At 47.9% G+C, this 26,264-nt stretch overlaps 1 protein-coding gene across 1 annotated transcript in view; it reads left to right on the plus strand.

Moving 5' to 3' along the window:
* The first annotated feature begins 1,942 nt into the window (after nt 1-1,942).
* ITGB3 (integrin subunit beta 3) overlaps nt 1,943-26,264 on the plus strand; it is a 45,482-nt gene continuing 21,160 nt past the window's right edge. The window contains exons 1-4 of the mRNA XM_021678391.1: nt 1,943-2,009; nt 16,739-16,824; nt 24,889-25,084; nt 26,009-26,261. Of these exons, the coding sequence (XP_021534066.1) occupies nt 1,943-2,009; nt 16,739-16,824; nt 24,889-25,084; nt 26,009-26,261 (602 nt within the window). The remainder of the gene's footprint in view (nt 2,010-16,738; nt 16,825-24,888; nt 25,085-26,008; nt 26,262-26,264) is intronic.

Below are 26,264 nucleotides of genomic sequence, written 5' to 3' on the forward strand. Positions count from 1 at the left end.
ATGTTAACATTAGGGGAAACTGCGTGAAAGACAAAAGAAAAGTCTTTAGTGTTTTGCAACTTCTCTATAAGTGTAAATGGTTTTCAAACAAACAAACAAACAAACAAACAACAAAACCAGAGAGAAAAGACAAGGAACAAGAATGTAAATAATGGCTGACTTCTCATCAGAAACAGTGGAGGCCAGAAAACAGTAGAACAACATCTTTAAAGTTCGAGAAGATCCACCAACCCCCGCTCCGCCATGGCTGTCAACATAGAAATCTATATCTTAGAACTATTATAAACCACGGGGAAACAAATGAAAGGTGAGCATATTTGTTGCTAGGGGACCTTCACTGCCAGGCTTGCTAATGGAAGTTCTTCAGGCAGAAGGGTCTGGGAACGTGGAGAGCGGGTTTGTTGAACCCGTCGGTGCCGGCAGAGCTGGGCTGAGGAGACACCTGGGGAACTAGGAGATTGGTTATAATTGTGCGAATTGAGCAAATATGTGAATATATAGGCAGGGATGTGACCATGCTGTGTGATGTGGATTTTGTGCCAGGGCAAGTACAAGACTGTGGACATGGCTTCTGACCCAGGCGCCCTTCACCGGCTGGGGAGTCTCAGAGCCCGGGTCAGGAAGCCTAGCTACCCTTTGTGGGCTGGCTCCTCCTCTGTTCCCTCGCAACCTGCAGCGGCACTTCTGCGAATGAATGGGTGCTGCTCCTTTGGAGCGTCCGGTGTTTAAGAGGTCTGAGGAGGAAGGGCCCACCTCTGCAGAGGGCGGGGCTGGAGGAAGGGGCCGTCAGACAAGCTTCCATGGAAGAGATTACATCGGGGATGTTTGGAAAGATAGGTGCAATTTTCCAGGTGGAAAATTTAGGAAGATCAATCAGACAGAAAGCCAGACAGGAGCATTTGGGAATGCGAAGTATCTTCCTGCGCTAGGGTGGAAGACGAGGCTGGAAAGCTGAGTCGGGGCCAGTTTTCAGGCATCTTGGGTGTCTCCAGAGAAAGCTCAGGGAAGCCCAGGAGCTGGAGAGACTTCCATGCTCTTTGATGGGTCAGGTCTTGTTTTTACGGTGAGTCGAGCTACCCATCGCGTCGGGGGTACCAACCCCAACCACTGGCGGTCTCCTGCTCCCAGCCCTAGCATTTTGCCTCTTTGAGCCGCCTGAGGTTTCTGGTCTGGAGAAGACCCAGAGACCCAGAGGAAGGATTGGGGGACAGGCAGAGAGTGGGAAGGAGACCTTTGAGGAAAATACGATAAAGCTGTGAAGCCTGTGAGTTTGCGTTTGGAGGCGGTCTATTGACCGTGTTCTGAAACGTTTATCAGTCACTGTGTGCAAGCAAGCATCCGCAGAGAGAGGCCCTTTATGGACATCCTTGCTTACACACAAGCTTGAGATGTCTCAACAGGCTTTCCGGAAAACCAAACTAACCCAAAGAAAAACTCGATGAATAATAAAGGACTAAACCGGTGCTCGGCACCAGAGTAAGCATTCAAATGGTTTGTCAAATAAACAAATCAAAGTGTGCCTGAAGCAAACTCAAGGTACAGAGGGAAGTGCCCATTCGTTCAGGTGAAAGAGAAAGCCATATGGGCGTCTTCAGGGGGTGGGACGGGGTCAGGAGAGGGGCCCCAGGCTCCCGGTTTTTCTAAGCATACCAAGTGTCCGGGCGCGCCCACGACCCCACTCCGGTCCCAATCTCGCCGGGTCTGCGGGTCCAGGCGGATCCCTGCGGGCGGAGGCGAGGCGGGGAAAGAGCGGCCGCGGTTTCCCACCGCCCCCTCCCCGGCGCAGGGTCCGGAGAAGCGCGCGAGGGGAGGAAGCGCGAGTCGACGGCCCGCCCCGTTACGTCCCGCCCACCGCGTCCCCTCCCCCGCTCCCGCTGCGGGAAAAGTGGCCGCGGGCGCCGCCCCTCACTGTGGGGCGGGCGCTGCGGCGGCAGCGGACGAGATGCGGGCGCGGCCGCTGTGGGCCGCGGTGCTGGTGCTGGGGGCGCTGGCGGGCGGCGGCGGCGGAGGTGAGTGAGGCTCCGGCGCGGCGGGGACGCGGCTCCCCCGGAGATCCGCGCCGCGCATCCTGCCGCAGCCCGAGTTGGCGGACTTGGAGCCGGGCAGGCGGCGGGCCGGCCCCGCGCGTCTGCGCTCCGAATGCGCGAGGCCAGGCTGGGGCCGCCGGAGCCGGCAGCCGGGGACCTTTCCGGCCCCGCGGTGACAGGCGTGAGAGGCCAGCTCGGGGCGGGTGCTCCGGGACGTCGAAGCCCTTGGCCGAGTCAGGCGCCCTCCCGGGGCGGCCTGGGCGCGTGCGGTGTGGCGGGCGCATCTCCCGGGCGGCGCGCCTCGCAGGTGGTCTGGGGCTTGCGGAGACCGGCTGGCCGCGGTGGGCACGGCGAGCTGCGGCTTCCCGGGGCTGTTCCCGCGCGCTGCCAGAGGGATGTGGTTGTAGCTGCTCGGACGAGAGTGTGTGCGCGCGCGGGTGTGCCAGCTTCTCGACATTACCCTCTGTGTTACACTTTCTCCCAAGTTCTTTTCTTTAAGTCTTTTTCCTTGGTGGCTTCCCGCGGGAGCGGTTCGGAGCAGGGCGAGGGCTCTGTCTCCTACAGTGTCCGGGTGGCAGCCGTGCCTCTGCTGCCGGGACGACCCCGCATCCGAGAAACCTCCAGTGTATGCGAGGAGCCACAAGAAGGGTCCCTGGAACTGGCTTGGATTCCTGGCTTTGTCTCTCCTGCTGCTGCACGCCCTATGCCAAGACAGTCGGCATTCAGCCTCCTTGGTGCTGGGGAGCGGGTGGAGGGGCAGAGGAGGTTACAGCGCAGGGATGCTGCCCGTGGTCCTTCCGGAGCCCTGGTTACCTTCCCAGACAGAACTCTGGTTCCCCTGCCGGGGACGCACAAGTGTGCGTATATGTACTTTTAATGAAAAGTGTAGTACTCATTGTAAGACAATTTAAATCCCGCAGAAGGCATTAAGAAAGTTAAGATTTACTAAGTCCTTATCAAAGATAGCTATTCAGAAATACTTTGATGATTGCCTTCAAGATCTTGTGTGTGTAAGAGATTATACAGGACAAGGCAACAGTATCTTTTAAAAACACTTTAATGAGGTATGATTGACATACAAATAACCCTATATATTCAGTGTATATGACTTGATGAGTTTGGAGATACATGTACACCCATGAAACCATCACCACAATCTCTGAATGATGTCTTGGTGGAGGAGTTACAGATAATATATAGGGGGCTAAGTTGTTTTTGCTGAAGCTTCCCCTGTGATAGATGCTCAAACAGGTCAGCTGATATCTTCAGCCTACAGTGAGCAGCCTGATGACCATGGTACCGAAATACAGATCTCCAGCCTTGTGCCCTAGGAGGTGTTAGAGACGCAGTTCAAATGCTGCCTGATGTTAATGGGGGCAGTGGAGCTGTCTCCTCCAGATGCCTGCTCCCGTGAACTTAAAACATTAGTTGCTTTTCTTTTCACCTCTACAGCTTTCTGAACTTTGAATGATTTCTGAGTCTAACCATTGTATTTTCCTATAGTCTTAGAAGAAAGTAAAATAACATAAGATAGAGCCTAGCATGGCACATGTTTCAATATTAGTGAAGATGAAGAGTGTACGTTATTTTGGTGTCTGTCCCTCCACCCCTCACTCCTAGTATTTTTTGTTGATCTGATACAGAGTTGTAATGATCCATATAGGACTCCACTGCATTGACATACTCTAGTTTGCCATATCCTTTGGGAGATCTATTCACAGATTCGTCGTTATGATTGGGATGATTCCAGCTGTATGACGAGTTGTACTGAGCTAGCCCCAGGCTCCTTCTGAGAAGCAGGTTGGAGTAGTGTTTCAGAGCATGGGCTCTAGAGTTAGATCTCCAGAGTAAGAAGCCCCCAGTAAGAACAGTTTATATTTGAATCCCCTCCCCCAGGATTGGTAGCTGGACTGCAGGTGTTGTCAGATTCCTGGGGAAGCAGGTGGTAGGAGAATAGAAGAGGGGTGTTGGTACACACAGTGTTGAAGGGACACAGAGAGAGCTGGGTGGTGGCACAGAGAGGTTGTCCCAGAATAGGAGAGTCTGGGATGGGGAGAAGAGAGGCTGTTTGAGAGTAGAATTGAGTTTTGGAATTTATGTCCAAAGACGATCTTTTTAACTTCACCCAGGAGGTATTGGGTTTTGTGGCTTCCACCTACATAAGTCTGTATTCTAACCTGAGACCTAAGGGATAACAAGTTTTGTTTGCTGTCACCATCTAAGTTGATTAGTTCTGAGCTGAAGTGCTAATTTCTCCTCCTGAGTTTATATCCTAAAAACTCTCCAGATGAAGCCCTCTGCCTGGAGAGACATGGCAGGAAGGCTTGTTGGCTGGGGAAAGGGACAGTTATGGTTGTTTTTTTTTTTTTAAGATTTTATTTATTTATTTGAGAGAGAGACAGAGAGAAACAGCATGAGAGGGGAGAGGGTCAGAGGGAGAAGCAGGCTCCCTGCTGAGCCGGAAGCCCGATGTGGGACTCGATCCCAGGACTCCGGGATCATGACCTGAGCCGAAGGCAGTCGCTTAACCAACTGAGCCACCCAGGTGCCCCAGGGACAGTTATGGTTTAAAGCCAGCCAGATGTGGGTTTAATTCTTGATTTTGTCTCTTATTGGCAGTGTGACCTTAGGCAAGTTACTTAATCTCTTGGGACCTCAGTTTCCTCATCTGTAAAGTGGAGAAAACAATACTTCAATGACTGTGCTAATTAGAAAATAAGCATCCAATAAGTGGTATGTATTATTGCCATTATTCTTATCCATGGTATCTACTGTGTATTGGAGACAAGCTATTACTGCTTCATACATGAGTGCAACCTGGGCTCGTGGAATGAGACCGATGGGGCCCCTTCTCCCACACCTAAGTGACATTCCCCCACTGGTGGTTTGGCATATCTCAGCCCCTCTCACCCAGCAAGAACCCACACAGAAGAGACCAGGGAGGAAGAGGCGCATACATGTGCTTTATCGACTAGAAAACCTTAAGTTCTGCCTCTGGGGAAAGAGGAAAGTAAAAGACATTCACAAGATTTCAGGTTCTGTGAGGAGAAGAACATGTCCATTTTGTTCAATGCTCTAGGCCTGGTGCCTGAGACATTTGGCAGCCAAAATAAATCCTAGGGAACGCTATGAGAAGGCATCTAGAGGTGATGTGCCTCATTGGTAAGAAACCCAATATTTGAATATCTGCATTCATTCACAGAGGATCCTCAAGTGCTCCATCTGGGCATTCTGGAGAATTTTAGAATATAGCTGAGATCATGAATTCTTTGTGAATTTGGATCTCTGCACTGTGGTGCCTTAGACCTCTGTTTTCAGGGGATCCTCTGTGAATTCTCTGCCTTTTCCTCCCTCTCCTGGGAGGAGACACACAGGAGGGAAACATCCTCCTTTACCCACCTCAAAACTGCAAATGGTAGGGGTCTCCTGGGGACGGCATCAGATGGGGCAAGGAGGCAACAGTGAGGAGGGGGAGACTGGATATGACTCTGGAATTTCCTAATAGAAATTCCTCCTCTGCAACTCCCCACCCCATTCAGGATCTCTGGTTATCATCCCCTCCCAGCCCTACGAATCCTTCTGCCTCTGTTGGCAGAAATAGCCAGGAAGCATGCCCACAGGAACCACAACTCATGAATCAGCAGACAGATAATTAACTGAGGAATGACTGAGCAGCTTCAGGGAGAAACCACTTGGCCTGACCCAGCCCCCTCTGATGCCCACAGAGCTGGCCTGCTACTTCACCCCATGGCCTCCCCTCCCTTCCCCCAAACCCTGGCCCTATCCTGAATGGGAAGATCATTGTGCCTGAAGGAACTCAGGTCGTGAGTGGCAATGCAGGTGGGAGAAGAAAAATGACACGGCCTATCCTCCCTGTGTAAACTGCTGTCATTTATTTAAATGTGAAACTCTTTAGCCAAAAAAAAAAAAAAGTGTAAAAATCTCCCTTTTTGTTCCCCCCATGCACACAGTATCTCCAGGAATACTCTTTTTAAAGTTAGGTTTATTGAGGTGTAATTTACATGCAATAAAACCCATCCTTTTTAGGTGTACAGTTTTTTGAATTTTGACACACGTTTGGTTCAGTAACCATCAGCATAATCACGATACAAAATATTTCTGTCACCCCAAAAGGTTCCCCATTGAGCTCCTTTGTTATCAGTGCCCTATCCCCACCTTTAGTTCCTGGCAACCTCTGATCTGTTTCCTGTCCCTACGGATCCACCTTTTATGGAATGTCATATAAATGATGTCATAGGGCATGTAGTCTTTAAAGTCTGGCTTCTTTCACATAGCATGACACATTTGAGATTCACCCCTGTTGTTGTGTGTATCAGAAAGCAAAGGGTTTATCCAAGGCTACTTCATCTTTCACGGGTACTGAGACAGTTACCCTGAAAGCAGGGGGACTATATCAGTTAAACCCGGATGCAGCTTTCAGTGTCTAAATTTTCTAACTGGATAAATGCATTTGGGCCATGTATAAGCCATTTGATTTCCCAAGTGCTAAGTAGTAATATCTTCAGGATATTGGAGAGGATTTTGCAGCAAACTGCACTTTTATTATTGGTCTGGAAAGCAATGCGTAGTTTGTGGCCAAATATGGTATGTCACAATCCTTGGGGCCAGAAGCTGTTAAGTAAACCTGGGGCTATTCTACATTTAAAAAAATTTTGTAGCATCTCTGAAAATACAAGTCTTCCTTTCTGGTTTTCAGTCACATTGTCACAAAAAGACTAGTCTCCCTCTCCCCATCATTTCTTAGTTCGGTTGGTGAAGACATTCCAACACTCAAGGAGAGAATGAGGTGAACTTTTTTTTTTTTTTAAAGGAAGTTGAATGCTGGAGAGTAAAATGGCTGGTTCCCCTTTAATTCTGTTCTCCCATCATGTTCACTATTAATCAGATGATGTGTTCTATTCAGATTTTCTTCCTTGTGTACATAATAATCCTTATGTGTGTCTGTATTCCCTTACCTAAACTTGTATTATTATTATTATTATTTAAACTTACAAAAGCCACTTCGTTTCATGCAGAAAAAAACCCAAACCTCAGGTGTGAAAAGAGCTGCGGGTCAGGAACTGAGAAACCTATATTCTATTCCCACCTGTGCAGGCTTTTTCATCAATTTGCTGGGTGACTTTGCACAAGCCATCTTCCCCCTGGGCCTTAGGCACTTGGTGTCTCAGGGACACCTGCTCCTCCCCACCTTCAAGTGGAGAAGTTTTTCTTTTAACTAATTCGTAACATGGAACTCCAGGTAAAGATTTCTTTGGGGAAAAAGAAAAGGGAGGTCTATAGTTAAAAACAGCCTTGAAAAACTTTGCACCGGAAGAGAGCTCCAGAAGTTTGGCAGAAGGCACATCCAGTAACCACTTCAAAAGTCCCTGTAGTCAACCTTAATTTCTTTGCTAACTGGGATTCTTGGATAGAGAAACCCGGGCCTATGAGACCCACCCATGGTTGGGGAGCCTACATTTAGATGAATGCCAGGTTAGAAAGTGAGACAGGACAGAGGACATTTAAAATCAGCTTTAATTTTCTTTTAGCTTGTAAATGTAATTCAGTTTGTTGTGTAAAAAAAAAAAAAAAGTCAAGCAATGCAGAAATAGAATAATGCAGAAAGTACCAAGTCCCTCGTAGTCTTATCCTTAAGATAAGTGCTGTTGACAGTTACTCTAGTTTTTTTCCTATATATATCACCATAAACAGTTATTTATCCTTACTGTTATTTCTCAAGTAAGATCATCCACAACAGGATCATTGTCACTCAATAATATATCCTAAGCATCTTTTCATGTCAGTTTGTAGCTTTCCATTATTTATCCTAAGAGTTACAATTCTAGCCAGCACGCATACTGTTATATGGATGTAGCAAAATTTACTTAACTGATTCCCTGTTGGCAGACAGTGGGATCATTCCCAGTTATTTGCTACTACAAATAAAACTGCAGGGGATGGCCTTGTTCATTGTTTGCACCTTTGTTCAAGTGTTTCTACAGGCTCAATTTCTTGAACTGAAGCTGCTTGGTCAAAGGACATGAATATTTTACATTTAAATTTTAATAGGTTTTGCCAAATTGTCTTCCAAAATGGTGGGAGCAATTTGCCTTCCTACCAAGATAGGAAGTGGGGGATGGGGTGGGGTGGGGAGCAACGAGGACTGGTGGCATCGCCGTTGCCTGCTCTCCATACCCACCAGACATCAACTGCAGGAGGAGAAGTAGCAGAACTGGAGTGCTGGATGCCAAGGAGGTCATCAATAGGGCACTGCTGGGCCGGGCCCCAAACAGAGCTTGGTACGGGTTTGCTTCTTCTCTATACTGAGTGAGTCAGATGGGAGGTGGGGCCCGTGCTGATAAAATTTTCCAGAGCTGGAGAATCAAGTCTCCACTAAGCTATTAGGAAGAAATGGACATTTGTGCATTGTGTGTATGTGAGGGGTCTTGGGCCCTGGGATGCTGGGCCTCCTAGAGCATTAGTCATCCGTGATGCTTTCTGGCTGGAATATATCCTCCCAGGGCTGGCCGCACCTTGAAGATCTTCTAATCCAACACTGTTTGCTTTACAGAGAAGCACAAAGGGGAGACCCTGAGAGTTGAAGTGACTTGCCCAAGACCATCCAGCTAGTTTCGGGGCATTGGTAGGGTCTAGTCCTGGGGGCTCTTGTCTTTTGGCCCCATGATTTCTTCAGCATATCCTGTTAGATGCAGAGGGCCTGGGGAGTCTGACCCTGAGGCGGGGCTGTGGTGGGGGTGGGGATGGGCATTCCCAAGGCAGGAAGCAGTTAGAGTGAAGGTAAGGAGGAAGGAAGCCAGCATTTACTGAGCCACCACCGCAGGTGGTTCTTCCGCTTAAATTATCTCATTTAATCCTAACAACGAGTGAGGTAAGGATTAGGTGCATATTTGGGAGCATGGGGAAAGGAAGCAGCGGTTTGGGGTCTCCCATGCTTGGCTGATGTGGCTGCATTAGGCCTGTTAAATACTAGGGAGCAATTCTGAGTCCTTGAATAGAAAGTGAAAGAGTCACTGGACCTTTGAACCCCAGGGAGATGACAGGACCTGCCCGAGGTTACACAGCCAGCAGAATAGCACAGATGTCTTTGGACTTGAGATCCGCCTGCGGCTCTGCACGTCTTCCCCGCCACGTCCACTGTTACACAAGAATCATGTTCATGGTTTTACCTCCGCTGCCCCACGGTGTTGCTCAGGGACTGGGTGTTCGTTTTATATGACAACCATATGGAAGACAGGACTCTGTCCGAGGCGGGCCTTCTGCAGTGTCCTGCACATGGCTACCGAATTAACCCAGTTGGAGATGATCACCAGGTGTGATCTGGCTTCACTTACAAGGAAGGGCAGGGCCCACTGGCTGAAGAGTCAGTGAAAAGGGTATGGCCAGTGATCAAAACATTTGAACTTTGTCCAAGGGGATCCACTTGTCGGGGACAAAATCCATCCTGTCTTTCTGCCCTGCCCCGCATGCCATCCATCAGTAAGGCCCTGGCACGTAACTAGGGTCTGACCACACTATTAACCCCGCTGCACTCCCAATCCAAATCCCTGCCATCTGTTGCCTGGATTACTGTATTAGCTTCCTAACTGGTCTCTTTTTGTCTTGTTGCCCTTATGTCTGCCTTCCTCTGAGTGGCCAGGATGATCTTTTCTCTGCTCACCTCTGCTCAGACTCCCCTAGTGGCTTTCCATCACGTGGAGAATGAAAGCCACGCTCCCTTCCGTGGTTATAGCTTCCGTGTGTTCTGGTCCCTGACCACTACTCGAGCCCCTTCTCTGCCTCATTCCTCCTCCCTCTCTCTTCCTGCTATTTCTTTAACGGGCTGAGGTCCATCTAGCACTTGTCGGGATTCTTTCTGGAATGCTCGTCCCTAGATCTTCCTGTGACACACTCCTTCATATCATCTTGAAATATCAACTCAGAGAAGTCTTTTTTTCTTAAAAAAATTTTTTTGAGTACAGGTGACACAGGTTACGTTAGTTTCATGTGTACATAGTGATTCGACATCTCTGTACATTATGCTGTGTTCGCAAGTGTATCTACCATCTGTCACCAGGTGGTGCTATTACGATAATACCATCCACGATATTCCTTATGCTGTACCTTTTATTCCCAAGACTTACTCATTCCATAACTGGAAGCCTGGATCTCCCACTCCCCTTCACCCATTTTGCCCGACCCCTTACCCCCCTTCCCTCTGGCAAACAGCACTTTGTTCTCTGCTAAATTTACAGGTCTGATTCTGCTTTTTGTTTGTTCATTAATTTGTTTTGATTTTTAGATTCCATATATAAGTGCAATCATACGGTATTTGTCTTTCTCGGTCTGACTTATTTCATTAGCATAATACCCTCTAGGTCCATCCATGCTGTCACAAAAATTGGCAAGATCTCATCCTTTTTTATGGCTGTGCAATATTCGTGTGTGTGTGTGTGTGTGTGTTTTACATCTTTATCTACTTATCTATTGATGGACACTTAGGTTGCTTTCATGTCTTGACTACTGTAAGTAACGCTGCAATAAACATAAGGGTGCATATATCTTTTGGAATTAGGGTTTTTGTTTTCCTTGGGTAAATACCCAGTAGTGGAATTGTTAGATCATATGGCGTTTCTATTTTTAATTTTTTGAGGAACCTCCTTACTGTTTTCCACCATGGCTGCACCAATGTACATTCCCACCAACAGTGCACGAGGGTTTGCTTTTCTCCACATCCTCGCCAACACTTGTTATTCCTTTCCTTTGTGATTTTAGCCATTCTGACAGATATGAGATGATATTTCATTTTCAGTTTTGACTTGCATTTCCCTGATGATGAGTGATGTTGAGCATCTTTTCATGTGTCTGATGGCCACCTGTAGGTCTTCTTTGGAAAAATATCTATTCGGGTCCAGAGAGGCCTTTCTTGACCACCTTCTCTAGAAGGGATTCCTTCCTCTCATTGATGCTATTCTTTAGCTCTGTTTTCTTTTTAAAAAGCATTTGCCACTGTTTGAAACTGTATTTTGTAGTGTATTTTTTTTTGTCTTCTTTTTTGCGCTAAAATTTAAGCTCCACAGAGTAGGAGGCTTGTTTCAACCACATGCCTCCAGTGTCTAGGAGCATGCCAGGCACAGGTAGGTGCTTGATGGATATTTGTTGAGTAAGTGAATGAATGAATGCCAACATCACTGATGTACCTTAGTAGAAAAGTATAAAGCCAAAGTACCCACTTTCCCATTATCTATAGATGGATTAACCATAGCAGTTTTCATTCCAGGATGGCTTTTTTTCAATCATGCAAAGTATTTCAGGGCAATGTTCCTCAAAATCATGTCATATATGCTATGGAAATGCAAACCCATTTTGTATTAGCTTCTTAGGGCTGCTATAACAGTGTGGCTTAAAGTAATGGAAATTTATTCTCTCTGGAAGCTAGAAATCTGAAGTCAAGGTGTCAGCAAGACCATGCTTTCTCTGAGACTCTGGATAGAATCCTTCCTTGCTGCTTCCTATCTCTTGGTGGTGGCTGATCCTCTGGCATTCTTTGCCTTCCAGTTGGGTTACTCCGATCTCTGCCTTTGTCATCACGTGGCATTTTCTCTGTGTGTCTGTCTTCACATGGTATTTTCCCCTTACAAGGACATCCGTCATATTGGGTTAGGGCCTCCCCTACTGACCATATCTTGATTACATCTGCAAAGACCTTTATTTCCAAATAAGGTCACAGTCATCAGTACTGGGGGTTAGGACTTCAGCATACCTTTTTGGGGGCACAGAATTCAACCCATAACACATTTTAATATTGGTGGAAGCAAATTATACACCAATGTCTTCTGATGTTACATACCATATTTAACTGTGATGTGCTTAAAACAATTTTTTTTTTTTTAAATCTCTGAAATTAGGATGCATCCTACATCCATAGTCTTAGGTATGGTGAAATGTGGTCGTTTGGATTGCCTGCCATTTTGAGTAATGCTTACGGGAGCTTTGTGCTCAGAGGTATGTGTTACCTTGAACTCCACTTCTCCTGTCTCCTTCCCATTCCTTAGATTACTGAGCTGCTGCTACATGTAATGAAGGAAAAAAATAAAATAAATTTTCTTAGCAGCCTGCTCTGGAAGAAACCACTTGTGAATCCATATGGCAGTGAGCATGAGATGTTTTGTTCTTGGATGACTCACTCAGCCAGGTGACTGCAATGGAAGATCAGGCATGGCCTGAGTCACCCGGTGTCCCCATGGACCTAATTAGGAAGTGACCAGTCAAGGGAACCCAGGCCAGAACTCCTCTCTGGCAGAGAGGAAGATAGTCTGTAGTATATGCAGTGTGCATCATCCTCCCTTCCCACTAAACACCTCTCCACTTGACTTAGCGCTCTCCTGAAATTCCGTGGCCTCACTAGGGTGGCCCGTTCCTGCTTTCTGACATCCTGTCTCATTGGACAGCACGTCCTCAAAATAGCTCTCATTGACGCATTATGACTTCCGCTTGTTCCAACTCCCTTCCTTGTTCCCTCCCTTTTTTCCCTCCATTTTTCCCATCCTTTGTCTCTCTTCTGGTTCTGTGATTTGGGCTGATGTGCCAAACCACAACCTTTCCTTCTGCTGTCCAGGCAAACTTTCTGGCAGTCTTGTCTAGCTTTTCTAATGGGCCTCCTCCTCCCTGCCAGCCCTCCTAGGTTGGATTTTTGAACACTAATCTTCCTGACTCCATTTAGAAGTTAGGTCTGACAGTTGATCATTTTACCCTCATCGGGTGCTTTCCGGCTCTGTGCTCCCACCGCCGCCCCATTCAGGGCACGCTCAGCCGTGTGTATCGTGCAAAACACCCACCTACCTTAAACAGCTGGGGACTCAGGATAAAAACAGCGAGGGCAGACACAATAGCAATGAGAGCTACTGGAGCATCAGCTGCCTGTAGTGAGCCCTTCCTGTGTGCCCGCCCTTTGGGCCCAGAGTTTGACAGGGATCGGTTCATTGAATCCCTACAGCCACCCCGTGAGGACCAGGGCCGATCCACCTTGTTTCCTGGCTCTGGCTAAACCGTGGGAGGAAATGGGTGGTGGGGGTGGCTAATTCTTTTCAATGACAAAAGTTCTGATGAGGATCACCCCTTTTCCAGCGGGGCTGAGTCTGGGCCCTTGAGGCTAAGCAGAAACATAGCCTTATGAATGACTGGAAACAGAAGCCCAAACTCCTTCCACATGTTCAGGAAGGAGGGGTGGCCTCAGAGCTGCAGCTCATTGAATTGGCATGGCCCAGGCGTAGAGACTTCTGATGAGTCAGTCCCTTTTAGCCACTGCAATCCAGAGAACCTGCCCTTGGTGGCAGGTCTTGGTGGGGGTTATCATGGGGGGGGATGGCTGGTTCACACGAAATCAGCCTGTGATTCACTGAGAGAGGAGGTAAAGGGAACTGGCTGACACGACTCCCTAAAGAACAAATCCCAGCAGCTTGTCTCAACTTCTGGGGTCAGGGGCTGCCCATTCACTGGGAGGGGGCCTGCTGTTATTTATTTCCCATCTGGCAAGGCTTTCTATTGTGGCTACAAGTCAAGGACTCATAGGCAAATAAATGCTAATTTGAGGATGAATGGATGGAAAAACGGAGAGACAGGGAAAAAGTTTGCAGAGATAATTTGATGTGCCCATACCTCCCATGGTCCTCTCTTCTAACTCTTCCCGACATCTCCTTGTGCTTCTGCTCCTCCCCACCCCCAGTGAAAATCGATGGCATTTATGTCCAGAATTACCCCCCTGGATGCCGATTCCCATGAAAACTTCAAGGTGGGAGGCAGAGACCTAAAATAGTTCAGGCTCTGCTCCTCTCAGAGCTCTTTCAGTAAGGCAGTAAGGGGGGGGCTATGTTCACATCTGGCTGGGAAAAGAGCCACTGGGAACTGAGACATGGCCAGGCGGCCCTTGCAGGGGTGGAAGAGGCCTCCTGGGTGCGTCGTGGGATCTGAACCGTGAGGCCTTCTGAAGCCAGCAGCTCTGGGAAGATGGGATACCTTTCTTCCATTATAGATAGACAGTGCCTGGCTGAGGGCTGCCCCAGCTCAGAGGTGGCCTTGGAACCTTAGAGCCAGGCTGGGAACTGCTGCCATAATTCCCCACCTCACAGTCCTCATGCTCGCTCGGTGAGGGTGTAGTTCACGTCAGAGGCTATGGCCCGGGGGTCACTGCTCATGGGCTGGTAGCAGCACCCCACTTGCAGAATTGTGCAGTTGGGAAAGGCCTTTGAAGCGAGACAGACTCAAGCTCTGAGGAAGTCTGGGGCTTCCAGGATTCCACATATGATTCTGGTGTTTTTAGGAGAACAATGAAAGTTTAAATTGTCAGAGGAACAGTTTCAACCCATTTGCATGTCTTATATTGGAATTCCATGCATAATTTGGAGACATGAGCTCGGTTGCTTAAAAAACAAAACAAAACTGATCTAGTCCAATGCCTCTTCATTTGCTCCAATATATATTTATGGAGCATCTGCTTTGAGCAAGGACTGGGGCTCGCCTGGGCTGGCCTGGGCTGAACAGGGCAGGCCTTATGGGGCTTAAAATCTATTGGGTGGCAGTGTTGTTAAGACAGATAGACGAATAATTGTAATATGTTAGGAATTGTCGAGCAAAGAGACTGGCTGAGAGGAGTTAAATGACTCGCCTAAGGCCTCATTAATAGTGGTGACTCAGTTAGGACTGCAGTCTATTGATTGGGCGCCTACGCTTTCTGTTAGATCCCCCTGACCTCTAATGAGGCTCTGAGGTGTATATCATTAAGATGTAATGTTTAAAGAGTTAAAAGTATGATTACCATACAAATGTAACGTGAACTTGTGTCAAAGTATTTATTCAACTTAATTAATGAGGGAAGCAGTAAGATGTTAAGATTAGTTTCAAAGAAAATTCAGGGAAGGGAGGGGACCCTGGCTGGCTCAGTCAGTAGAGCGTGCCACTCTTGATCTTGAGGTTGTGAGCTTAAGCTCCACGTTGGGTAGAGAGATTACTTAAAAAAAAAATCTCTAGAAAATTCAGGGAAGGGAAATTTATAGTTGGTCGGTCAAAAGAACATTGAAATTAGTTATGACAGTTTTGAAATTGGTTAATGTTCTACAAGGCAATAAACCCTACCCTTCAGAGGTACCTTTGCTACCAAATTATTTGCATTGTTGTTGGACAAGAATCATATACACTGTTCTTATCAAGAATCCCATTTCCACTGTTACTGGTTTTCTACAAGGTAACCTCTACCCTTACAGAGTTATAAAATATCCTAATCACTAGAAGTCAAATAATGGTATACACCCCTAGAAAATCAGGTAATCCATAAGTATGGTGGGTCTACTTGTCCACACCTTGTGTTACATTGAAAGGACACCCGGTATTTCCTTTGCCTATTTCCAAATTTTGGATAATTTTTCTCGACAATAGTGTGTGTGTGTGTGTGTGTGTGTGTATACACACACATTTTCTGGGCATGTTTTGTCTAGATGTTGGAAGGGAGTTCAGTCACACTATAGTAAAATGGACTGAGACATTCAGCTTGATGAGAAGTTTTGGGGGCACTGGAAAACACCCCATTTATTAGGCTGATTTCCCTAAAAATAAATTTGTTGGTCTTACCAGCTGGGGGCAAAGGGACTGCTTTAAAAAATTGGATGAAGGGCCTGGATCATGAGGGGGAATGTATCTTTCTCAGTCTGTTCCTTATGTTGGAAAAGGCCTTCCTGGGGGCACTGCAGAAAGAGGAGGTTTACCTGGCTGAGCCCAGGAAGCCTGGGCTGGGGGAAGAAGGGAGGATGAGAGCTTCTGTCTAAGCAAGTGCGTGGGGTTTGCTTCCTGGCTCAGCTTCTGTGGGTTATTTTGGTCCCTCTCTTTGTCTCTGCTCTTCCCCCCAGCTTTTTCTCTGTCCTTTGACCATGTGAAGACTGTTCACATTTGAATGGCATTTTGTAATGTACCAAGTGCACAAATCCTGTGAGGTAGATATTACCGTTTTCATAAAGGTTAATGGAGTTGCTCAAGGTCACGACGCAGCTAGGAAAAAGAGCCTTCCGAATTCAAATATGGGCCTTTCAGCTCCAATCCATGTCCTTCCAGCTTATCTCACTCAGGCTTTTCTGACATTTGTGGAGTTGTCCCTGGACCATTCTACACCTTGACCCGAAGATATATGTATTGGGAAGCTTGAGCAGGTTTCAGAAGATTTGCTTTGTCCTGCCTGGCCAGTGGAACGTTCCCTGCCCCCACCCCCCCCACCATATTTAGGCTGTGTGCTCATGTTAGTGCATCAGGGCCTTGGATCCCCGTGTAGGGGCTGTGAAGCGATCACTAGAATAATTGGAGAGAGGGCACATTGCATTGTCCTGGGCCTCAGATTTTCCTATGCACAATGTAGGTGTCAAACGAGTCGTTAATCAAAACCTTTCTGTCAGTTATGACCTGACACTTAGGGTCCAGGGCTCGGTCTTGCTCCAGCACTTGTCATCATTGGGGCCTCATCAATGAGGGTGGTGATGAGTTTCTTCCGACCTTTCTCATTCTTTCTTCCTAACCATACAGCCTTTGGTTGGTGAATGTCCGGGGTATGGTCAGACCTGCTGTGTGCATCTGAGAGCTGTAAATCTGGGTGTTTGGGGATGTTGGGAAGGATGGGGCAGGCCAGTTACCCTGTTCAGGCCAAGTGGGTGCTAATGCTTTTGTTTCTGTTGCAGTGTCCAACATCTGTACCACACGAGGTGTCCGCTCCTGCCAGCAATGTCTGGCTGTGAGTCCCGTGTGTGCCTGGTGCTCGGATGAGGTAAGGAGACATATGACCTTACTGCTTCTCCAGGCTCAGCTGCTTTTGTGCAGAAATGGACCCAGAGGGGCATCTCCTTCCTGTTAAATACACAAGCCCCTTGTTCCTTCTGAGTAAAGCTAGGGTGAAGCCTTCCCATTGATGGATGTCAAAGTGAGCTGCCATGGGGTTGTTGCTGGGAATGCCTTCCAGATTCTGCTGTGTGGCCCCCTAGCATGAGCCAATTTTGGTTAGGTTCCTGGTCTCACTGTAGCCATTGTCCCTCCTTACCACACTTTGCTTGCTTTTTGTTAGGGTGGAGCGCCCCAGGGAAGCAGGGCTTCAGGTGTCAAAATGAGAGGCAGCAGAGGGTTCTTGGTATAGAAGGGATGCTGGCTCACAAACATTCCAGAAGGTTTTTTTTTAAATTTTTAAAAAGATTTTATTTATTTGAGAGAGAGAGAGAGAGATTGAGAGAATGACTGGGAGGAGGGACAGAGGGAGATGCAGACTCCCTGAAGAGCAGGGAGCCCTACGCAGGACTTGATCCTAGGACCCTGGGGTCGTGACCTGAGCGGAAGGCAGATGCTTAACTGACTGAGCCACCCAGGCACCCACATCCCAGAGTTTTTAAAAGGCAAATAAAGGAGAAATCTTGAGCTTCCATGGCGGGGGTGTGGGGTGGGGGAATGTTCAGTCAGAGGCTCTCTTCTCTTTTCCTCTGTGAAGTTTGGGCCCCCACAACTTTACCTTTTCCTCTCTCTTTTATTTTCCTCCTTCCTTCCCTCTCTTAAGTGTCAATGAGAGAAGGTGCTGGGCCAATTTGGTGAGGCTAGGAGGGTGACAGGAAGGGGCTAGTTGTGTCTAGGCAGAGGGTTTGTTGTGTCTGGGGCCCTAGGGAATGAGTGTGTCTGAGGGAATGGCTATGTTTGTGTCCGGGATGGGAATTTGGAGCTGGTGAGGGCCGGGGGGTGAGTGTGGCTGGAGAGATTCCACTGATTACAGAGTCTGAGGCTGAGTCATTGGCCAGGGCCTCCAGCAGGTGGTTACCTGAACTCCTGGCCCAGGCTGCTTCCGGGCTACCTGAGGCGTCCTCTTGGTCACAACAGCACGTCTCTGCCCTCTGCAGTTTTAGGACTGCTCCAATCCAGCCTCCTCATTCTCTTTGCTTCTCTTCCCAATCTGCTGAGTTTCCTAAAAAGGCAACCTCCCTGGCAGGCTGGTGGGAGCGTGGGGTGTGTGTGTGTGGGGGGGGGCAGGGAGTGGGAGCTGGGAGGCTGTGTTTATCCCCGGACAGGAGGATTGCCAGGAGGTCAGCCCAACACACTACTCTGCCTCTGTACAGTTCAGCACGGGAACTGTTTCCAGAGGCAGCTGCCCAACATCTGGGCCACATTGACTTCATTTAGCAGATGAAACATTCCCTGGGGCTGCGAGTGAGGGGTGGGGAGGGGGTGGGTCAGTCCATCCCCTCTACCCCCACAGGTTCTCCACCCCTCTGGGCTGAGCTCGCCACTCAAGTGTGAGGTGGCCTCCTCCCTTCTCAGTTGCCATATCCTCCTTCCCTTGGTTGCCATCATAATATCGTTAAGCTGCTTTTGTAAGGAAGCTGGAATTCTGCAACTGCATCCTCGAAGGTGGGAGAGCTTCTTGGATTGGATGGCCTGAAGCTGGCTGGAGCAGATGGGTAGCCAGGGGAGAAGGGTCACTCCAAAGATGCTCCCGGTTCCTTTTCTCTCCTTTTCAACCCAGAGTGAGAGGAAACGCAGGCAAGTGTGGCTGAGCGGAGTCTGGGGAAAAAGAAAACACACTCTTGGAGTGTCTGTCACACCTTTTGATCGGCACAGGGACCAGCCCTGTAGCTGAAGTATGTGGAGGCCCAACCAGACAAAGCCATGTGACCAGATTTTGGAGATGCAAGTGTAGAAGATTTATAGATGACCATGGTGTATTTTGTCCTCTGGGGCAGACCAGGGGAGGACATGGGGGAGAAGGTGCAGGGTAGGATCAAAGCATAAGGTGGGACCTGCCTAGGAATGATGGGGGAGGGGGTGGGGTGAGTCAAAGAGGAAATGGATGCATCATGGACCAAAGAAAACTGATGAGTAGAAGTAGAAGGTCCAATAAGATATTCTCTGGGAGCATGGAATATAAACAGGAAAGTGGGGGAAGCCACGAGTTTAGTGAATGACTACAACTGTCTCTGGGAAAGGAGGAGGAGGGGAGGAGAGATAGAGGAGGAGCCCAGTGTGGGGCAAAGCGTGTCAGCCAGCCTCCTCTGGGGAGGAGTGGGAGGTGGGAATCCTGGGCTGTAACCTGAACATGACCGCTGTTTTTTTGTTTTTGTTTTTGTTTTGTTTTGTTTTTTCTTTTCCTGAGGGCTTCCCCTGCACAGGCCAAGTTTAATTGCTGAAAGTATCTTGGCCATTGACTTAAAAAACCAGAAGTGAACTGCCTGGGCCATTTTGAATGTGACTTGTTGAATAATTGACCCTAGAGGGCCCTCTGCTTCTGCCTCCCCTACCGTGGCTGTTCAGGCAGGGTTGGCAGTGTCTGGAAAAACAACTGGTTGGGCTCAGCTTTTCCTTGGTCTTAGAGGACAGCAGCTCTGGGTGTGTATAGCAAGTGCTTGGCCCGGTCATAGGAAAACATAGCCAAAGTGGATGAGTGCAGTTTTGGGCCCATCTGCATAGGGGGTGGGGTTACATACTGATATGGGAGGGGGTTGTTGCCTCTGGGCTGTGAATGTAGCGAAGAGGCCAAGATCACACAGAGATTCAACTCATGGTCTTGGGCCTCACTGGTGCCATGTTGGAATCTAGAACCTTCCAAACTTGCCTGGTTGTAAGAATCACCTGGGGTGCTGGTTAAATGGAAAGGTTCCCAGGATGGATCCCAGACCTTTTGCATCGGAATGGGTTGTTATGATAGCAAGTTTGGCAAATACTGCTGATCAAAGGGGCTGATCTGGGGTCATGGTGGAAGGAGGTGGAGTTAAGGCAGCTAGATAAAGTATAGGACTCCCAGTTAAACTTGAATGAAACAACAAATAAGTTTTGATATAAGTATGTCCCAAATATTTACTAAATTTGGCGACTCTAAGATGGAGGGAAATACTAGGAATTCTTACATAGTCCTGAATACACATCAGAAGGTGTACCAGCTCACACTTGGCCTGACAGCCAAGGATGAACAAAGAAGAATGGGTTTGGGTCTAGCCAAGTAGAAGACTCCAATAGGAGTGACTTATTTCTTCTCTGCATCTGTGGGGGACAGGTGTGGGGCCATTATTTAATTCCTTTTTAGTCACAACATAATTTTGTTCTCACTTCTCTGCTGTTTTTTCTTTCTATTTTTTTTAAATCCAGAGTTTAAGTGTTTATCTTGAGAGTTTTGCTCAACTTGTTATTGTAAAAATAAAAGTATAACATTGAAAGTGCTCCCTCCCATATACAAGAGGGTATAGATACCAATAACCATAAATCAAAGTGCTTTTCTTTTCTTCTCCTTCTTTCTGTCCCTTCCACACTTCTCTGCATGCTCTTGTAATTTCTTGTCCTCACTGGATGTCCATCAAGAAAACAATGTTAATTTATTTCGGTTGGAGGTTCTCTGGGGGAAAAATAAGTAGCAGACCCTACTGCCCCTTGTCCTCCGAGAAAAGAGTATGCAATAATCGTAGTAATTTTAATGGTAATAGTAGAAAAGAGTCAGCTTCTATATGCATTTATTTGTTTATGTCCTATCAAAAGGATTTGAGTATATTTCACTTATATTGAGATTTTTCATATTTTGAAAGCATTTCGTGTTCACAGTCTTATTTGACCCCCTGACTAAGCCTGTGAGATAGGTAGGATAATGACAGTTTTTCATGCTTTACTTTCCCAATGTCCAAAATGGGATGAATGAAGAATGGAACTAATAGCATGCATCACTTTCCCAGGAGAGGGAGGGGGTTCAGCTCACACCATGCGTGGGCTGGAACCTCCCACCTCTGTGCTCAGGATCTTCCCCTGGGTCTTGGTTATTTCTGCCCTTTTTTGTGTCACATCCGGTTTCACTTGGAACTAGGACTTTAACATTCCTCCTCCCTCCTTCTAGTTGTTTCTCTGAGTAACCTAGAGACGTTCCTCTACCTTCCCAGTCTGGGTTATTAAGAAAGGGAATGTTGCCCAAGTGTGTTGAGGTCACTGCCTTGGTATCTTTCTGGGACAGAAGGCTCTCAGGGAGAGCATGACTGAAGAGCAGGCCTGTTATGTTCCTGACCTCTGATGTCAGTGACCATAGAGGGAGGGAGGGAATTTTTGTTTCTTAGTGTTTATATTTCTAAGGAAATTCATAACAAAGCATAAGGACTGTCAGCAGGGCTTAGCACTTCAAACCTTCTTGTAATAAGCACTGTCATGTTAGGAAGCAGGGAGTCAGGAAACCCCCTCCAGAACATTCTCTCCCTTCTCCAATGCAGCTCAAAGATACACAGTGGCCTTGCTGCTGTCATTCAGCCTCTTGGTCTCCCCTTCTCTCTCCCCTTCAGCATCTGTCTTAGTCCTGGAAAGGATCAGCTCCTCCATGCATCTTGGTCTATCCAGTCATTGCCTTTTTGGGAAGGTTTTCTCCCCAGGGCTTTGTGGGCAGTTGGAATCAGAGATAAGCTAGGGAGTGCTGTGATAGGAGACTGCTTTCTGAGGGAGAAGGATTGGGAGAGCCCAGCAGGGGCAGCAAGAGCACTTTGGGCACAAAAACTCCACGAGCCCACAAGTTCTCCCCTCTGCCATTCTGTCCTTGGCCAGGGCTGGGAGCAGGGAGGGCATTTTCATCTCCCTTGGAGACTTGGAGGATGCTTGATGTCCCCACTGGAATCTCTTGAGCCCAAGAAGGTTAAGTCTTAGGCACTGTTTCCCATTGCTGATGCCATTTATCCACCTCATACTTGTGAAGCTGAGCGGGAAAGAAGGAAGCTGCTGGCTTCCAGAAGCTTTTTTCCCCAGGGCCAGGAGAGTCCTCATGCTGTTTGTCTTAGTCTATTCAGGCTGCTATAACAAAAATACCATAGACCAGGTGGCTTGAGAACAAACGTTTATTTTCCACAGTTCTGGAGGCTGAGAAGTCCGAGATCAAGGTAGCAGCAAATTTTGTGTCATAGTGGTTGTCTTTTTGCTATGACATGGTGGAAGGGGCCGGGGAGCTCTCTGGGACCCCTTTTCTAAGGGCACCAACCCCATCATGAGGGCCCACCTCAAGACCTAATTACCTCCCAATGCCCTACCTCCTAATACCTTTAACATCTGAATTCTGGGGGGTACAGACATTCGGTCTATAGCACCGTTGGTCTTCTTGTTCCCACCCACCTGGGTAAGATTTTCAGCCTATCAGACAAGGGCTGGGCACGAGAGGGAGAGAGACTTTGGGTATCAGGAGGGGTTTTAGGCTATGGAGTCCTGATGTTTTGAGCATGGATGGTTCCTTGTGGCCAAATCCCTCCCCTGGAAATATGGCTACCAGTCACCTGCAGGGGCTAAGGAGGCAGAGCGTTCTCTGTCCTTCCCATATCTTCCACATCCCCATCTTGCCTTCTGTTCCCTAACTGGGCATTCTCAGGTGTGGTCTTTGTGGGGCCATTGCTTGTATACTTCTGTTTCTCTGCCTCGATTCTCACTCTACACAGCATTTAATACAAACTACCATTTTATGAGGATCATTTCAGTCAAACAATCTAGTTAGCACCTCACTTCTGCCATTCTTAGCGCTGGAACTTTGGGCAAGTTACTTAACTTCTCCAAGCCTTAGATATCTTTCTTGTAAGATGGGCTTCCTCATTTGTGAAGCCTCCAAGCCTCAGGTTTTTCACTTGTAAAATAATAATAATAGTTCCAGCATGAGAGAACCGTAAGCGGGAGGGTTGCAGGAATCCACATAAAGCACTTTTCACAGAGCCTGACATGCAGTGAGTTTTCAATAAATGTTAACACCAGTTTTGGGGCGCCTGGGTGGCTCAGCTGGTTAAGCGTCTGCCTTCGGCTCAGGTCATGATCCTGGGGTCCTGGGATGGAGCCCCACATCGGGCTCCCTGCTCAGTGGGGAGTCTGCTTCTCCCTCTGCCCCTCCCCCTACTCATGTTCTCTCTCTCTCTCTCTTGCTCTGCACTCTCTCTCTCAAATAAATAAATAAAATCTTTAAAAAAAACCCCACCAGTTTTCCTGGGGTATTGGTATGGGTTATTCAGCTGACTTCTGGAAACGGTTGTGAGAGGGGGTAGGTAGGGATGGAGGCGAAGATTGAGAGCCTGAAGGCCTAAATATTGTGAAACAGGCCCAGGGAAGAGTTTTCCAGCTTTCTGGCCAGTCCGCCCAACCTGGCAAGGAAGGAACTCTCATGGACTGTGCCCACACAGTGCTGGCTCAATGTGCTGGATGTCAGAGCAGGGAAGGGCTGAAAATGCCATGTCACCTTAACCCCCTTACCCAACAGGTGAGAGAACCAAGGCTCAGAGGGGTGAAGTGATGAGTCTGAGGGCACAAGGCTAGCTAGTGGTAGACCCAGGGTGGAGCCTGTGTCCGGCTTTCTTTCCAGCAGCATGCCTCCTACTCAGTGCTCAGGTGTAGACACACACAGAGCTCTGGAGAACCGTGAGATATACACCAGGGTGTTTGGAAGGGACTCCATATGTCCACGGTGAGAGAGGAATCTTAAAGTGAAGTGATAAGATAGGCTCTGGTCCATGCCTGGCATCATGGGATTTGCCCAAGCTTGTGGAGTTTATTCATAACTAACTTATCCAGGAGCTATTTATAGAGCACCTCCTAACAATAGCTCTTATTGGGCGCCTGGGTGGCTCAGTTGGTTAAGCCACTGCCTTCAGCTCAGGTCATGATCCTGGAGTCCCGGGATCGAGTCCCGCATCGGGCTCCCTGCTCGGCGGGGAGTCTGCTTCTCCCTCTGACCCTCCCCCCTCTCATGTGCTTTCTCTCTCTCATTCTCTCTCTCTCAAATAAATGAATAAAATCTTTAAAAAAAACAAAACAAAACAAAAACAATAGCTTTTATTTATTGAGCACTTATCCTGCAGCAGGCACTAAACTATGGGTTTTATGTGCATTGTCTTGGGGCGTCTGGGTGGCCCCGTCAGCTGAGTGGCCGGCTCCTGATTTCGGCTCAGGTCATGATCTCAGAGTCCTGGGATGGAGCCCTGAGCTGCACTTAGGGAGAAGTCTGCTGGAGGTTCTCTCCCTTTGCCCCTCCCCCCCACTCTCTCTCTTTCTCTAAAATAATAAATAAATAAATCTTTATATGCATTATCTTATTTAGTCCTGCATAACGTCCCTGTGAGTGTGGGCTTTTATTATCTTCATGTTATAGCTGAGGAAGCTTCGGTGACATGCCCTAGGAACCAGCTAGCAAGAGGCAATGCTGAGATGTAGTCTCTGCCAGTCTGCTGCTATGCTCTTAGCTCCAACTCTGCTGCCTCCCAGTCCTTGCTCCCCCTCCCACCTTTGTGGTGACTCCTGGGGTGGGTGCTGGGAAGAGAGAGGGGACAGCTCCTGCCCTCAGGAATCTCACACCCCAGCCAGTGCTTAACATAGTGGCTTCCAACCTGTTTGACCCTGACCTAGAGAAAGAAATACATTGTATATCTGCATGTATTATATCCAACTCAGAATATATAAACGTTTCACGAAACAGTATTTACTTTTACTATTTATATGTGTTAACACTTTCTATTCTATTCAATTGCATTTTATTGAATAAATTGATGGCTGGGACCCTCTACACTGATTTTGGGGACTCACATGTGGGGTGCATTTCAGTTTGAAAACTGCTGGTATAACAGGCATCTTATAATACTGACCCTCTTCCTAACTACCAATCCATGAACAGGCACTCACCCAACCTTTCTGGTGCCTCAGTTTCCCCCTTCTGTACAATGGGCTATCTTAGGAGGGACCACCCTGAGTTCACTTCTGCTGACTTAGCTCCAGAGGGTGGGCTGGGTGGGCTGGAGGCTGTTGGGAGTCGGCCAAGCCTGCAGGAGGCAGAGAGCCACAGAGCTCCAACCACAGGGCTTCACCTGGGGCTCCTGTCTTACAGGCCCTGCCTCTGGGCACTCCCCGCTGTAATCTGAAGGAGAATCTGCTGAAGGATAACTGTGCCTTGGAGTCCATCGAGTTCCCCATCAGTGAGGCCCACATCCTGGAGGCCAGACCCCTCAGCGACAAGGGCTCCGGAGACAGCTCCCAGATTACTCAAGTCACCCCTCAGAGGATTGCACTCCGGCTTCGGCCAGGTAGGGAGGGGGCTCTTTTCAGAGAGAGACCCTGGACAGATGGGCATAGGGCACAAGGTGGAGGCCTGAACCTTGGGGAAGTAGCTTGCAATGGAAATGAGGTGGGAAGAGAAGGATGTCAGGGGCAGTGTGGGCCGGAGAATGCAGGAAAATGGAAGGTAGTGGAACCCGAAATCAGCAGATCTGAGTTTGAATTTTAACTGTCCCATAGATTAGCTGTTTGACCTTGGGCAAGTTACTTAGTCCTTCTAACATAGTAGGAACTCAACGAAATGTCTATTACTTCTTTCCCCCAATGCCTGTTTTACCTAAATTGGTAGCTTTGTGTTGAGGCTTGAATGAGATAAAATCTCAATGAGAGATTGAATGAGATAAAAGATGAGAAAGCAATTTGTACTTGTAAGCCCCCTTTCCAGGTGAGATTGGGGCAGGGGCACAGGGGCAGAGAGAATATAGGGTCAGGAGACCTTCAGGGGAGGAAGGATTAGGCTATGGGACAGGCTTTTTGAAGCTTTGATTTAGACTTTCCAATTATATCAAGAAGATTTAACCAAGTCCCTTCCTTGTGCAAAGCATCTGATGGGAGCTATGGGATTCAGAGAAGGATGGGACAGAGTTCCTGCCTTTTACAGTGTCTGAAGTGTAGTGACTGCCAAACCTCTGTGACTCTTGGGACCCAGAGAGTTAGACAGATGGGCATTTAGAAAGGGTGGAGAATTTTAGAATAGAAAAAAAAAAAGAGGTTAATAATCAGAGGATCAAGCAGTTGGAAGAGGAATAGAATGACAAAGGGAGAGGAGAAGGAACCAGGGCTTTCAAGTTTGATGTGATCAAGATGTTACATCATCTCAACTGTGTCCAAATCCACTTATGAAGTCTTAGAGGGAGAAAAAGGAGAAAAACTAACATCCTCTTGGCTTCCAGATGATTCAAAGAATTTCTCCATCCAAGTCCGGCAAGTGGAGGATTACCCTGTGGACATCTACTACTTGATGGACCTGTCTTACTCCATGAAGGATGATCTGTCGAGCATCCAGAACCTAGGCACCAAGCTGGCCTCCCAGATGCACAAGCTCACCAGTAACTTGCGGATTGGCTTCGGGGCTTTCGTGGACAAGCCCATGTCACCATACATGTACATCTCCCCACCAGAGGCCCTCAAAAACCCCTGCTATGAGTA

This window comes from Neomonachus schauinslandi, chromosome 15 (assembly GCF_002201575.2).
Source record: "Neomonachus schauinslandi chromosome 15, ASM220157v2, whole genome shotgun sequence".
Lineage (NCBI taxonomy): Eukaryota > Metazoa > Chordata > Mammalia > Carnivora > Phocidae > Neomonachus > Neomonachus schauinslandi.